At 41.9% G+C, this 16,495-nt stretch overlaps 1 protein-coding gene across 1 annotated transcript; it reads right to left on the reverse strand.

Moving 5' to 3' along the window:
- Window positions 1-325: 325 nt before the first annotated feature.
- LOC123119926 (uncharacterized) lies at window positions 326-15,665 on the reverse strand. Its single transcript, XM_044539906.1, has 10 exons — window positions 15,388-15,665; window positions 15,040-15,248; window positions 14,859-14,939; window positions 10,589-10,699; window positions 9,151-9,237; window positions 8,985-9,080; window positions 8,833-8,904; window positions 1,611-1,688; window positions 1,428-1,526; window positions 326-754 (listed from the first exon to the last, which is right to left on the reverse strand). Exons 1-10 carry the CDS (start codon window positions 15,416-15,418, stop codon window positions 512-514), a joined length of 1,107 nt encoding a protein of 368 aa, XP_044395841.1. The 5' UTR covers window positions 15,419-15,665; the 3' UTR covers window positions 326-511.
- Between the last annotated feature and the right edge of the window lie 830 nt (window positions 15,666-16,495).

A 16,495-nucleotide genomic window follows, 5' to 3' on the forward strand; every position in this document is an offset into this window, starting at 1 on the left:
CAGAAGCCATTTCACCCATACTCCATTCAGGTTAAGCTAGTTCTTGCTTGTTGCATTTTGCATAACTGGATCCTCCAGTGGGGCTTTAATGAACACGTGCCTGAGGAGGAAGAGGTCGAGCCTGGCAATGTTGTTAGCTCCAGCCATGGTGTGGAGGCATTTGACAATGACGCTTGAAAGAAGAAAAGGTTGAAGTAGGTAGAGGCGATGTGGCTTAACAGAGGTCAGTGCAGGATTTGAAGAAGATGAAAGAAGAAAATGAAAGAAGAAGAAAAATTATGAGCAGGAAAAATACACTGGTTTTGGAATCAAAAACAGCGGACCAAACAGGGCATCAATATTTTTGTTTGCAAATTCCAGTGGACAACGAACAAAAGCCACATGTTAAACATTACCAGTAATGCATTACGACAGGCAGGCTTCAGACATGAGTACAGCATTAACCATAAGATGTATAAACAATAACTCTTTATCCAACACTGGATCACCAACTGCCTCGTCAGTCATGGCTTCAGTTGACAGTCTTACTCTCGTTGGCCATGCATGTTGTTGATAGAAGAGTAATTGCACATGCCAGATTAAATACCCTTGGACGAGGAGCACGCTGTCGATGCAGGTAACCCATGGCTGACTCAAGTGACTGCTTAACTCTCTGTTTCATCTGGGGCAAATTTCTGGGTAACAGCTGTTCTCCCAAAATCTGGGGCAAGCTTTTGGGTAACATCTGTTCTTGCAATTGTCGTACGGGTAGAAACTGCATTGGGAATAAAGAATTATATGATTCATTTGAATACTCACAGGCCCTGGCAAACAGCCACAAACCTATTTGCTTCTACAGATTTTCTGACAGGAAGGTGTCATCCAAAAAGTCAACGAACATGCAAAAGCATAAACATCGACCATAGTACTTAAACAATTAAAAAGAACTTGTACGAGCACACCATGGAAAAAAAGAGTAAAACGAATGGCGTGCATATGTAATGAAAGAGAATCGCAAATAACAGGTCAAGTAAGTTTTCGTAAAACAAAATGGTCAAAGTAAGAATATGAATATGCCTTTACAAACTAAGAACATCATGATTACACATATACAATGGAGCACGACCAATGTGCAAGGGGTATCAAAATCATTGTCACAAACACCACTCTGATTGTAGTATGAGTTGTTTACTACTGAAGAGCAAATTTAAAAAGGTGGTGCAGCAACTAGAAGGAAAAGGAGCTATCTACAAATCTGGATTTTGCTATCAACAAGCACAACCAATAGTAAAGATAGTCATGCATGACAGTATTTCAACACATTTGATGTGATCTAAGTCATGCTCCATGCTAGTATGCAATTGCTACAAATGCCACCGCTTCATTTCACTGACTCCTGCACATTTAGGTTTCCAAATGTGAATGCCAAACAAAAATAGGAAACTAACCTCTTCAACAAGAATGACTCCAGTCTTTTCTGATTCATTATAACACACTCTGGCAAAGTTCCTTATTTTCACACGATTGAAGTATTCTTGCATAAGCCACTACAGATTATGGCCAAAAAGAAGTGTAAAGTCCAGCTACAAGGTAACTAGGTAAAGGAAGATGCAGTTCAGCATGAGTCTTACCTGGTCACGGAGATGTAGATGCTTTTCTAATTCTGAACTCATACGAGAGTTGATCTCCTCCAAAGCTACACTTTCAAACTGCAAATTTGAAAAAAAGATAAAGACAAGGTGTAAAACCTAACATGCCACAAATGCAAGTAACATCTGAAACAAAATAGACACCAGCCACTCCACTGGAAACTGGCCAGCTTCTAGCAACAGTAGCAACTAGGGTGTTTCAATTTTGGCAACATTTCACCTCAAGATAAAATCTGTCTCGCTAAATTATATAAATTTGGATACAAAGTTAAAAAATCAAGAGAAGCATCAGATTAAACATGACAGCACTGATGGTCATGTGGTGTTGCTCTTTATGTAAGGTCTTGAGGTTGAACCCCAACTCGCCGTAAATTTTTCCAGTGAATTCGTCCTTCTCAGTGAAGGTCCCACAAAAGCAAGGCCAGAATGAGGCAAATCTAGTCATGTGCACATTCACCACAAGGCTGGCAGTGAACGAATATTTTTTAAGATGATCATTTTTAATAAACTTTTGAACAAAAATGGAAATAAAATTTCAAAATCCATGAAATTTGGTGTTTCAACTAAACTTCCAAGAAACAATAGCCCAAAAGTTTTCTCAATGGTCTCACCGGAAAACATAATTGTTGGAGAGGAATTTCTAATTTGACATTTTCAAAGCATAAAGCCAACGTGAAGATTATGAACATTTAAAGCCACTTGGGCACTATTTTGGTACTACAGCCTTTCAAAACAGAGTTTATGCATATACCAGGCATAAAATCCCACAGCTTTTAATTCATATCTGGAAAATTAATACATGAGGCTGTTCAGTATTTTCTTCCGACAAATCGATATCTTATGTCACATAGATATCTAAGGATGGCGATTTTACCATGGACATGGATACCCGTGGGCACTAAACCAGAGTGGGCAGGTTTCGGGTACATTTTTTACCTCATGGGCAGCGCCCAAACCAAACGCGACTAATCATGGGTAGGACCATGGGCAGAGCCCACGCAACAGGCCAACGTCCCTCCAAGGGCCTCGACTGGCCGACTCCAGACTCCAGCAAGCAAGCAGCCTCCGCCAGCAGCCAGTCCCAGGTCCCTGAAGGCTTGCCCTCTGCAGCTCTCAGGTCACGGCTGCTCGTAGCCTCGCGCTCAGCGCTCACCATTGGAGAAGCTCCTCGAGATCCATCGTCAGGTAAAAACAAATCATTGTATTGTTTGATGAAATTTGTCCATACCACTGCCACTAATTGCTAATTTGTTTGATGAAATTCTAGAAGGAATCTGACTCTTTTTTTACTTGTGTTCTTGTAATGTAGATGAAGAACAAGGGTGTTAGCATATTTGTATTGTGGGAAAAGGCTGAAAGGGCAAACAAAACAACTTCCACATTAGCACCAAATGATCATTCTGTTGAGGTTGAGACTTGAGAGCAAACTGCAGCTAGCACAAGTGCCAGTAGCACATGATGATGATGGTGTATCAACTGAGAGAGAGAGGCTCTGCGACCCCAATTGTAGAAGATAATGAAGCAACTGATGAAGAGGGTGAACCAGTGCCCCAAATCAAAGCAGATTTGGTAGCTCTGGAACGTGATCCTGGCAAGCGGCTTCCCATTTCAAGTTATGATGTCAAAGACCAGGAAAGTGTCAGAAGGCGATACATTGAGTTGGGAGCATCTCAACCAAACGATCATAAATTGGAGATTAGAGATATAAGTGGGCATCCCCATCAATTTTGCCCTGCTTGGTTTAAGGAATACAAGTGGCTTGAGTATAGTGTGCAAGAAGAGGCTGTTTTCTGCTTTGTCCGCTATTTGTTCAAGGATAAAAGAAAATGTCCCGGTGGAGACACATTTGTGGAGGGTGGGTTTAGGAACAGGAACATGAAAGCAAGATTGAAGAGGCATATTGGTGTCATCACTAGTGTTCACGCTAAAGCTCAAGAGAAATATCTACAACATCATTTAGAGGGCATATTGGTGTCATCACTAGTCTTCACAACACCTACAACATCATTTTGTGATGTCTATTGCTATTTGTTCAAGGATAAAAGAAAATGTCCCGATGGAGACACGCTTGTGGAGGGTGGGTTTAGGAACTGGAACATGAAAGCAAGTGTTCATGCTAAAGCTCAAGAGAAATATGATATCTTCACAACACCTACAGCATCATTTTGTGATGTCTATTGCTTCAAACACCACACAGTACAAGGCTCTGCATAGTGCTTGAGGTTTCTGTTGCATCAAGGTTTGGCATTTAGAGGGAATGATGGAAGTGAAGACTCACTAAATAGAGGAAATTTCCTTGAGCTTTTTAAATTGGCTACCAGGAAATTTTGTGTTGAGAAATATGATAGCTTCACAACACCTACAGCATCATTTTGTGATGTCTATTACTTCAGACACCACACAGTACAAGGATCTACATAGTGCTTGAGATTTCTGTTGCGTCAAGGCTTGGCATTTAGAGGGCATGATGGAAGTGAAGACTCACTAAATAAAGGAAATTTCTTTGAGCTTTTAAATTGGCTACCAGGAAATTTTGAAAGAGGTCGACAATTGGTGCTCATTCTTCCGGTAGCCACTGCTAGTATTGAAAGGGTATTTTCCTCAATGAAAATGTGAAGAATCAACTAAGGAACAAAATGGGTGATGAATATTTGAACAATTGCTTGGTTACATTTGTCGTGAGAGAATTCTTCAAGCAAGAGAAAGATGAGGATGTCATCAATCTATTCCAAAAAGGGGATCGTAGAGTTGTATTGTAATTTCCTTTGTTGTTTGTAATCCTTCTTAGTTGTTATATTGCCACAATGATATTTTGCTACAATTATCAGTATATTGTCATTGACTCATTGGTGTTGCTATCTTACTGCACATATTGTCCTATCTAGTAGATATTTATATTGCATTGCAAAAGAAAATTACAATGAATACCAAGCAGCAAATTCCTGGCTCCGCCACTGGGTAGGGCATGGACATAATTCTATGCATGTGGGGCAATATTCTTTGATCCATATGCACTATCCTTTCCAGCATCATAATTTTTCTCTCGAGAAGAGCAAAGAAGAATTCACCATTCTAACTTACTCCACCGTCTTCTTGAGTTGTGCTATATCATTTTGTGAGAATCTTTGATGTTCTGCTATGCCCTTTGTGAGGACTTTCCAATGAGAATTAATGTGTTGTGCACTTGTGATTATTAATATTGTCAGAAGTGCTAATCTCATAATTGGTATGTGTTTTTGCTGTTTCCTGAGGTATTAACTATATACATAGAGAGGACCCAATGGATATTCACACCCGATGGATATTCATCAGGTTTGGACATGAGCATGATTTCCTGCCCATGGGTTTTTTCGTGGGCGGGCAGAGAATGTGTTTATGGATTTGGGTATGAATCCGGTACCGCTTGACGACCTGACCCGAACCCAGCTCATTGTGATCCTTACTTATGTCACCATAATTATTTAGACCATGCTGGAAACATGCCTGGTATATGCATAACGTTTGAAAATACCTCCACTAACACATCCGCAACCTTTTAGCAATACAGATCATACACCAAAATTTAGGGCTTATGGCAACTCCAACGCGGATCACCAAATCGCCCGCAAATGTCTGGAGAGGGTGGTCTGGACATTTTTTGCCATCCAACGATGGTCACCAAAAATCCCACAAACCGGTGACAAATGAAGGGGAGGTGGGGGTCCAACCGACCGCCATGTTGAACTGCGACACCTCCGGCCCACTCAGAAACCCCATTCGGAGCCCATTTTCCCCCACTCCATCGCTCCCCGTGTGCTCTCTATCCGCACCCTCGATGACCGACGCCGCCAATGTACCACCTCGGTTGCCGCCCATGCCCAGTCAGACCTCCGCCTCCACCCAGGCGCCTTCCCACCATGGACTACGCAGCCGCTCCACCCCGGATCCGGCTGAAGCCCTGGTATCCTCCGCCCCCGACGATACCAACGCCGTCCATGGCAAACACCATGCCCGGCAAGTGTTCGGCCAAATGCCATTGCCAAAAAAATAGGCATTCTCATTGTTTACTTTGAGAAATGTTTTGAGCAAACGCGATGGATTTGGACAAGTACTTCTACAACGAGCTCATGGAGATGATGAAGGCGGTTCTTGCAGATGCGCTGTGTGAGGGGGAGCATGTTCTCAGCTACAAGGAATCAATAAAGGGACATTGAGTAAACGCGATGGATTTGGACAAGTACTTCTACAACGAGCTCATGGAGATGATGAAGGCGGTTCTTGCAGATGCGCTGTGTGAGGGGGAGCATGTTCTCAACTACAAGGAATCAATAAAGGGACATCGAGTATTGAATCATTGAATCAGATAGGGCACAAGGGCATCTGATGTTGGTCGGCGACTACTTTGCCCCTGATGCGCTATTCAAGCCCTATTTCCGCCGTCAATTTTGAATGCAGTGATAAGTGTTTGATCGCCTCTACCATGGTGTCCGGGCCTATGATGATTCCTTCAAACCGAACAAGGATGTCGTTGGAAACACTGGGTTCTTTGGTTAACAAAAGCGCATGGCTGCAGTGAGGATGCTTGCCTATGGCACGGACACATATTCATGGGACAAGTACCTCCAGATGTCTGAAAGCACATGCCTTTAAGTGATGGTCAGATTTGCTGCTACAGTGGTGAAGGTGTTTGGACCGGAGTACTTGAGAGAACCAACTCCCACATACAGGGCAAGGCTCATAGCACTTGGAGAATCAAAAGGGTTTCCAGGTATGCTCGGGTTCCTCCCACAGGCACAGCAAGGCTCATGGCGCTTGGAAAATCAAGAGGGTCCCCAGGTATGCTCAGGTCCATGGATTGCATGCACACAAAATGGAAGAATTGCCATGTGCTCAACAACGGCAATAACAAGGCCATTGCGAAAGGCCCATTATCATTCTTGAAGCAGTTGCATCACATGACCTCTGGATTTGGCACTCTTTCTTTGGTATGCTTGGGTCTCAACATCAACATGCTATAGTGATCTCCATTGTTTGCAAGGTTGTGTGCGGGCGAAGCTCTTGAGTGCAACTATACCATCAATGGTTATGACTACAACATGGGGTACTATCTTTGTGCTGGTATCTATCCTCCGTGGACGACTTTCGTCAAGACCATCTTCGAACCAAGGGGTAACAAAAAATGTCACTTTGCCCGAAGACAAAAGCTGCTCGAAAGGGTGTCGAGAGGGCATTTGGAGTGCTACAAGCCTGTTTTACAGTTGTTCACTGACCTGCTAAAGTATGGGATCCAGAGACATAGTGAGAGGTGATGACAGCTTGTGTGATCATGCACAACATGATTGTGGAGGATGAGGGTGATTGAGTTCGCCATGGTCCGGATTTTCAAAACGTGGGTGATCCTATCCAGCTTCCTGCGTAGAATCCGGTGACATTTGAGGATTTTCTCCAAAAGCATCATCAGATTCGCAATGAGGAACTCACGAGCAGCTGTAGAATGATCTGGTTGAGCATCTTTGGGCGTTTCATATGGACAATTAGAACATCTATCCGACTAAGTTGAATTCCACCTTAGGCCACGTTCGCCTCAGAGGATTATAAACCATAGGAAAGTAAAAATGTGTAGGAACAGGGATTCCTTGTAAGTACAATACGAAGGAATTGAAACAGAGGAAAGAAACAATGGCTGTGCGTTCGGAATATCGGATGGGCCACCGGAGGCTGTACTAGTACTAATCACGCAGCAGCAGTAGCTATGAGAATTTTTTATTCACATAGTCATTCTTCTCTCACACCTCAACCCCATGGCAGTATATTTTACTCAGCTCGTTAGGACGGCAGCCTCGGGCTTCCGCCCAAAAAAGTGGTCAGAGTAGATGTGTTTATTCCCATGGAATCAACACTGTTACGAATCATTTCCTCTGATCTACTGTAGCAGATTCCTTTGAAAAGAACGCAGCAAAGGAAAAGGAAACCGTGAAACTCAGATGCGTAGAAATCCTGTGAAGCGAACGGACCCCTATTCCATGCTATTTCCATAGGATTCTTCTTCCTTATTCTTCAGCAAGCCCCTTCCAGCACCAGGCAGGTGTCAGGCTCTATTTGAACTATTTTATTTCAAAACTTTATGTTTGGGTTGTAATATTTTATTTGAATTATTGTTGCATTGGAATATTTATCTTCCAATTGCTTAACAATTGTGCTACTTATCTTTGATTGTTTAGAGTACGCCGGGCATGGAAAAAAACTGGGAGCGGACATTTTGGTGCCTACGGTTGGATGGCCTCTGTCCCCATCGCTGCCCGCGAACATTTGATGAGGTCCGTTTTGGTGATCCGAGTTGGAGTTGCCCTTGGGGTATCTAAATTTGGATAATCTTCTACTCACAGCCAGTGTTGTGTTCAACATCGATGGCCAACTCGTGATTCAAGCCCATTTGATAGTATCCATGCTTCAACATCACATGCTCCTTTAACTTCTATTCCCCTCTATCTTAAGACTAATTCGGGTATTTGTGACCCTATTGCCATTTCATAGTCTAAGACTTGGTCTTTTGGGAAAAGAGAAGCAAATCAAGGAAAGGCCAACTTAGATTTAGTGGTTCATCTGGACTATGCTTACAGTTGACAACATCACATGTTCATCACAATTTGAGCTGCTTTGCTTTACTCATTATTTTTAGATTATCTGATATTCATTAACCAAATGTTGCTTCGGTCATTAATTCCTTTTTCTGGGAGAGACACTCACACCCTAAGGGCAACTCCAACGCGGATCACCAAAACGGACCTCCCCGAATGTTCGTGGGCAGCGATAGGATCTCACAATTTGAGCTGCTTTGCTTCAATCATTATTTTCAGATTATCAGATATTCATGAACCGGTCATTAATTTTTTTTCTGGGAGAGACACTAACACCTAGGCCATACCCAGCGCTGAAGGCTTCCACAGGAGTGGGGCTTGGGGAAGGAAGCATCTAGACAGTTTCACCCTTGCAAAATTTGCAAAGAGGATGGCACAAAACCAGGGCCTCCATGACAACGGTGGAGACACTACCACTGTATTAGGCCACCATTCTAACCTTCACGGGTAAGGATACATGTTATGTGGAAATACTTATGTTCACCGTATGGAATAGCATTATTTTCAGTCTACTTTAATTTAGAACTGCGTTAAGATGTATGTCCTGATACTCTAATTATCAAGACAAAGATTAATGCTAATCTAACCTCAGGCATGCTGCTGCTTGTGGAAGTTGTGTCCAATTCACTCACATATCTCTTTAAAAGTTCCATATGACCCTGTCAAAAGAGAGTAACTATATATAACTTGAATAAATTGGCAGCTGTCTTCAGAATAAGAAGAAAAAGGTGACAGAAACCTTTAAACCAAGTTGTAGCTCATAATCATCCAGCTCATCAAACCATCTAGTTGACTCTTTAATCCGTTCTAAAACTTCCTCGGGGTTACTATTCCACTGCAAAATGTTCAAACTGAATACAGCAAGTTCAATCCAGGAAAGCACAAATGATAAAACTGGCATGCACCTTGATAAAGTCAAGTTGCAGAAGGGCTTTGCGGTACGCATAATATCTTCGAACACCATGCAATGTGTTTAGAAGTATATCTTTGTCCTGTAAAAACGATATTTCAAAGATAAAACTATTGTAACAACAACGCAGATTCTTAGAACATCACAGATTCATATTTATAATCTAATCTCTCCACGAGCAAAAAAGGTATGCAAAGTTAATTCCACAAGAAATTAAAAACTGAATGTACCAAAACATTTGAATGACCCAGAACTAAAACACTAATCACCTGTGAAAGAAATGGTTCATCACAATAAAAGCATTACAGAAGAATATGCTGGAACAGAATCTGGCATAACATGTCACACTGAACACTTAGCCTGGCAGAAAGTAACAATGGAAGGACAAAATCAAACATAGCACCAATCAAATGACAGTACAAAGGAACAGGCAAATTTTCATTGGCATAGTGTACTTGACTTTTATGCCAATATAATCAGTTACGTTCCACCATAACGATAAATATTATCTTGCTGATATGCAAAGTCAAAATAAAACAACCATCGCATGGGATGAAAACAAACCACTACTACCAGTAATAATACCTATTTCTATGTTCTTTTTAAGCCAGCGACATTTTATGGCAGCCAATCTTTGGAGGCACATTTCAGAACACCAATCTTTGAGTTCATCCTTCTCTCATTTCAAGCAGATCAACTACTGAACTAAAATTGATCGTACCTCATTAACCATGCCATATTGATCAGTTCTATTGCAGATCCAATCGATGGTACCTCATTAACCACACCATATGGATCAGTTTTATTGCAGACCCCTGAGTCATGGCTAAGTGCTTAGAGGAAAACCAAAACAAAAGGCCCAACGGCACCTGATGCAAGCATATATTCTGTGACGACTGAGTTGGTTGCGGCAGCAGTAGGCTGATCCGCCTTCACTTTGGATGGATTCAGTGGACAGGTTGTCTATTTGTATGTGCATGCATGTGCCATAGGCAATCCACTATGGGAGATGGAATCATCTGCCTACTGTCTTATTCATGTTGGGTAATGATACGAATCTATGTGGCTTCATGGTCAGTTGGAATTTTACATGAACTCTAAGAGTAATTATTAGATAAATGCATCAGGGAGAGAGGCAGAGTTAATATTCGAAACGGTTATCAACAATCATGCATTAAGATGAGGCTTGGCACATAAATGCTCACATGGATTTGCAAATCAATATCATGACACCAGAAATTAGAAGTTTAGGCAGCCCTCACATCTACGCTATGTAAACAAGTTCAGGCAGCATGCCTCATATTTATGCTGACTTTATATAATCGTAACAACATATTTAGTGTATTAATATGTCAACAGACAATTATACATCTCAAGCGATCAGCAAGCAAGAAGCGAGTGCAAAAGGAACAAATTCTGCTACAAACACATACATTCTTACGCTGGATGTGATTGAACTCATCCTCATTCAAGACACGGCGTGGTGATCCATCATCAACCAAACTTTCTTTACTTCCATCAACATCATCAACAACCACAGAATACTGCAAGATGAAGGCTCCATTTCAGTATAGAATAGAACATGATTATAAGAGAACTAAGCTTCTCTTCAAAACAGATATAGAAATTAGAAAGAGTAAGAGAAGCCCTTCGCAATTCACATATAGGCCCAAACCAATCACTAATTCTCCCTCCTCAATTTGAAGAGCTCGTGCTCAAATGACCTTAGTAAGTACCATTCAAATCTTTCTCAAGTTTCCACAACCTATGTCTACGACTTCCCCATTTTCAGCCTAAATGTAGAAGAGTAGGAGATGCAATGCATAACGTTCCACTCATTCACTTGTTCATTCAGTCATTACTGGCATGCTTGGTTAGCTACCAATTTGGCAATGCCAAAAATTAGCAACTTTATGTGAGGTTGGCAAGAAATGGCATGTCAAATTTTGGCATCAAACCAAGGATGCTCTAGGTAACATGATGTGTGTCTCAAGCGATATCTAGTATAAAGAGTTAATCCAAGCTGCTCTAGGTAACATGATGTGTGTCTCAAGCGATATCTCAAAAATGAAGAAAAGAATGATGCCTTCATATGAAACCCCAGGAGATCATTTGGCCATGAACTCATGCTCAGCATAATCATTTTTTGCAGTTAGCATGATAAATGTATAGGTGCGCTATCCAAAGGGTATGCTTCGTTTGCTACCAGTATTTGGCTAGCGATTAATTAGCAAGCCAAATTTTGGTAATGCCAAAACTTGCCAAAAAAATTGGCAACTTTATGTCAGGTGAGGTTGGCAAGGAGAAATTTGGTTTGATGAACATTTTAGCATCAAACCAAGCATGCTCTAGGTAAACATGCTGAGTGAAGTCCATATTACCGCCCTAAGCCTGTCTTGGGGTTCCTTTTACAACCTGAATTTTGCTTTGGTTCAAATTACAGCCTCGAACTCTGAAAACCATTCATGATGACACCCTCACAAGAATTGATCTTGTTTACTCCTGTTTCTCTGCAACGCCGTCAGTTTTCTCATCTCTTAGCCACGTAGTCTATCTAGTTAGCTAGTCCTAGTCCATACGTAAGGTCACCCAACAAAACAATTCCCAGATACAATTCTATTCACACGTCCTGTGCAGAGACACACGCTGACCGCCTTCTATTCACAGTTTCACACCATGCAGAGGACCGGCAGCACCGCTAGGCTATGCCTCCTGCTCCTCCGCCGCCAGGGTAGGCAGCCGCCACTCGACACCAGCTGCAGGCGGCTCTATTTTGTTTAATCAAGCAAGGGCATTTTATGCATAAAAGACACCCGACGGTGCCAAAGCAATCATGGGCAAAGACCCACATCACCAAAGCAGGGCCCAGTTCAAGTTAGGATGTAACTGTAACTCCTCCCCGCAAAAAAAAAAGATCTAACTCTGACCCTCGATAACAATATCTGTGAATCATTCAATTAGCAGATAGTCCAAGCCAGGTACATGCCCATAATTACCATGCTAGAACCTATCTGATGCAGGTGATGGTTAGGATACAAGAGATGAGAACTCAGATGGACAAGTGGGCCGCTAGTGTCATCATTTGCCCTGACATAACAAAGGAACTAAAAAAGAGCATAAACCAGTACGCATACTGCCATGCAATATGTAATGGCAATGATTCTTATGAAGTTAAACTTGGAGAGCATAGGCTTACTGTTAAAATTAAAAAGAGGGCGTGTAGGACGTGTAGCTACAGGTATTGACAACTTTCTAGGCTTCCTTGTTCACATGCTATAGCTTGCATATATTTCCATACAAATAACCTTGATGATTATATTAGAAAGTGCTAACATCTTGAGGAGTTCAGAAAAAACTACGAGCACTACCTTCAGCGCGTGGAAGGATGCCTGCATGGCCAATTTCAAAGACCTACGACATTGGCACCTTAGGCACATTGATATGCCTGGCAGAAAGAAGTCGAGGACAACAGAACCAGATGAGAAGCCAGGGAGCAGCAGAGTTAGCAGATCTGGTACGACCATCCGGTGTGGGAAATGCAACCAAATAGGACATTATAGAACGTCTTCTGAGAGGAAGAATGGAGGCACAGCTTAATGTGGTGAGCTTTCATTATTTAAAAAATATGAATTATAAAAATTATTAGATGCATTATGTGCAACCTTCACAGAAGGAGCAATCAGCTGCACCATCCACACTCTCCTGGGCTACACCTAATGTTGGTGAGTTCACAATATTCTTTAATTCACATTCTTGTATTATTATGAATTACAATATTTGTAACATGTATTAAGTATGGCCTCGGCCTGCACCATCCACACGTCCCCAGGCTGCAACATCCGCACAACCACGAGTTTCAACTTCCATGGTAAGCTCACACTCTCTTCACTGAATTTGAACTCTTGCAGCTAAACTTGTTATCTCAACTTGACCAATATTTTTCTAGCCTTACCAAGCAAGGCAGCTAGTGGAAAGGGACAATCCGGACCATCAACTTCAAAGAGGGCGTCTAACAAGGGTACCCATAACAAAACCTCGGGAAATATTGTGAATGCACATGGTTTGGTGCAAGGGTCTCAAACAAGATCAAGTATTACTTCGCATGTGTCATCTAGAAATGCTACAGCACAATCAACAAACCAACCTGCTGGGAGAAAGGAAGAGCACGGAAGGCTAGGCAGACTTTTTGACTATAGATGGTCTCTAATTGATAGTTACGCCATTCGTGAACTTCTCATGCTTTAGTGTTGTGATATACCAAAACATTGGCTATTGTCGAACTATGTTCCATTGGTGTTGCTGCATGCTGAACTCCTGGCTCTACATTGTGAACCATATGGACCATGTATGCGCAATTTGTTGCTTTCTTCCATTGATGTGAGACCATGAAGACCTTGTGAACATTATGGACCATGCTTTTTGTTAAGATTTTGGATGATGAATTAGAATGTGACTAATATGGATATTGAGATATGGTTCCTGTTATGTCGAAGTACTGCCCAAAAACCTACAACATACTAATGCTGTGCTGTCGAAATGCTCAAATCTAGAATAAATCTTGAAAACGAAAAAAAAAAACTACACAAAAAAACTGAAATAACTCCAGTAAATCAAGAATGATTCAATTACAATTCTGGTATAATTAATTAATTTCAGCTGAAACTGGCTTATGGTTTGAAAGAAACTTGCTGTTTTAGTTTTATATTCCATTTTTGGGTTCAAATTCAAACTACACAGAAAAAAAAAATGAAAAATTTCCAGCAAATCAAGAATAATTCATTGAATATTCAGGTATACATGTTGGAAAACTACCAGTAAATCAGAAATAATGTAGTGAACAACCTGCTGGAATTTCAGCTAAAATGGACATTACATTCGACAGAGACCATGCTATTTTTGTTTGAGCTACAAGGAGAGAGAAATGATGACATGGCAGAGATGAGATGGAAAATAATGACGTGGCAGAGGGGGAGGGGAGTAATATGGACTTTTAACATGATGTGTGTTTCAAGTGGCATTTGGGTTAATAGATCAACCAAATTGAGTTCTAGAATATCATAAAAATGAAGAATAATGCCTTCATATGAAATTCCAGCATATCATTTGCCCAAATGAACCCATGCTCAGTATAATCATTTTTTGCAGTCTGCATGATAAATGTACAAGGTGCCCTATAACAAAGGGCATGCTTGATTTGCTACCAAACTTTGGATTGCTAATATAAGAAAAATTCCAGCAGATCATTTGCCCAAATGAACGCATATTCAGTACAATCATTTTTTGCAGCCGGCATTACAAATGTACTAGGTGCCCTATCACAAAGGGTATGCTCGGTTTGCTACCAATATTTGGCTGGCAAGCCAAAACTTGCCAAAACTTGGCAACGTTATGTGAAATTAGCAAGACAACGAACTAATTAGGCATCAAACCAAACATGCTCAAAATCATTTAACCCTCCACACATTTTATGAGAAAAAATGAGATACTCCCTCCGATCCAAATTAATTGTCGCAGCTCTAGTACATCTATATGCATTCTGAACACATCAATATCTATGACCAATATAAGATAAATAGTACCAAAAAGCATTCTAGTAAGGGTCGCGTGTACAACAAGGAGAAAACTGCAAAGAAAAAGGGGTACAAAAGACAGTTATAAACCAAAAAAACAAGTGGGTCAAAAAACCAAGGATTGTTTCAGTACCTGTTCACGTAAAGTCACGAACTTGAGGAAGTGCTCTTGAAAAAGCCTCTCATCACACTCGGTCTGGACAAACAAATCAACCTACACATACAGAGGATTACATATACCAACAATTCCAAACATCTGAGGGGACGGTGTATGAAGATTTACTAAAAAATGCAATCAAATGATCCGTGCATACAGGCGAATTGCATGCAGCAACCAGTTCTTCTGCTGCGAGCTTGAATGCATGCTCACGGAATTTCAAATATTCTTGAAATCCCTGCTCTGTGCGGAGCTTCTGAAGCATACTAAAATCAGCAAACAAGCCAGTTCCATGTGCGAGTAACGACACGCCACCCACAGAAAACGACCCTCCAATATCACTCAACCCGTGCCGGTCCGCCCCTTCTGTTGCATAAGAAGCACAACACAACACACCAATTCAAAAAAAGAAACAATTTTCTCACGATAAAGAGAAATGAATCAATTCGACCAATCAAAATTAACAAATTGGAGTGGGCAAGGAAAGGAGCTATTGGGGATTTACCATCTGATGCAAAACCCTGTAGACCAGCCATCCTCTGTTGCCACTCCTCCGAATCGTCCCCGAGCCGAGCCGGCGGGTGATGCCGGTCACCTAACACTGGTTCCCGAGCTGGCGCCCTTCACGTGCCTAATTTGGCCGGCGAGGGGGTGAATGGGCGGTGGAGGATTGGATTCGGGGCGCCGGGGGTTTGTAGGAGCTAGGGTTAGGGCTTCGGTGCCTTTTGTCTTTTTCTAGTATAAATATCTGGTGACTGTCTTTTGGTTCACGAGAACACAACTGCGCCTACATACACGGACGGGGCCAGGATTTTGAGGGCGACGTTTCACGCAGAAACCATATATTTGAAATCATATCACGATCTCACCTGGTCCTGAAAAAATTTCACATAACAGACCGTTTTGTGTGGCGTCCGGCATCCGAGCGCTGCATTACTATGCAGCGCCTTTGCATCAGGCGTCGCACGCCTGGCCAGCATGGCAGCCTGGGGCCAGGTGCGGCCCCACAGCCAGCCGTGCCGCGCCTAAGCGCTAGGCGCCACACTTATAATATGCAGCGTCCGTCCCTTAGATATTGCACAGTCTGTTTGTCACTTAGGCTGGCCCCACTCTCTCTCCCCTCCCACCCCCACCCCACACACCCCCACCCAAACCCTTAGCCTTGCGGCCCTCCTCTCTTCCCCTCTCCCCCCTCTCAAATCCTTCTCAAATCTTGCAAATCTGAAGTATTTGACCGTGGATTTCGAAGCCAACCCCTCCCTTAAGATAATCTCCTCTGATCCCCTCGTTTTCGTCCATAGGAATTATCACATCTGTTCAAATCTTGCTAGTCTGGAAAAATCCTAGTTTTGGCTTGGATTTGGAAATTTGTGTTGATGTTGGTGTTAGGATTATGGTTAGGCTTCATACTATGCTAGGGTTAAGGTTATGTGTGTTTGATGTTGGTGATAGGGTTATGGTATGGTTAGGGTTGTGGTTATTGTTAAGTGGGGGTTAGGCTTATTGTTTCATATATATGCTGGGCTTATGTATTTTGTGCAAATTTTTTGTTAAGTACTTACTTGATATATGTGTGTTTTTTATTATCGTAGGGGTGGGAAGAATATGTGTTT

Source organism: Triticum aestivum, chromosome 1B, assembly GCF_018294505.1.
Source record: "Triticum aestivum cultivar Chinese Spring chromosome 1B, IWGSC CS RefSeq v2.1, whole genome shotgun sequence".
In the NCBI taxonomy this organism is placed as follows: domain Eukaryota; kingdom Viridiplantae; phylum Streptophyta; class Magnoliopsida; order Poales; family Poaceae; genus Triticum; species Triticum aestivum.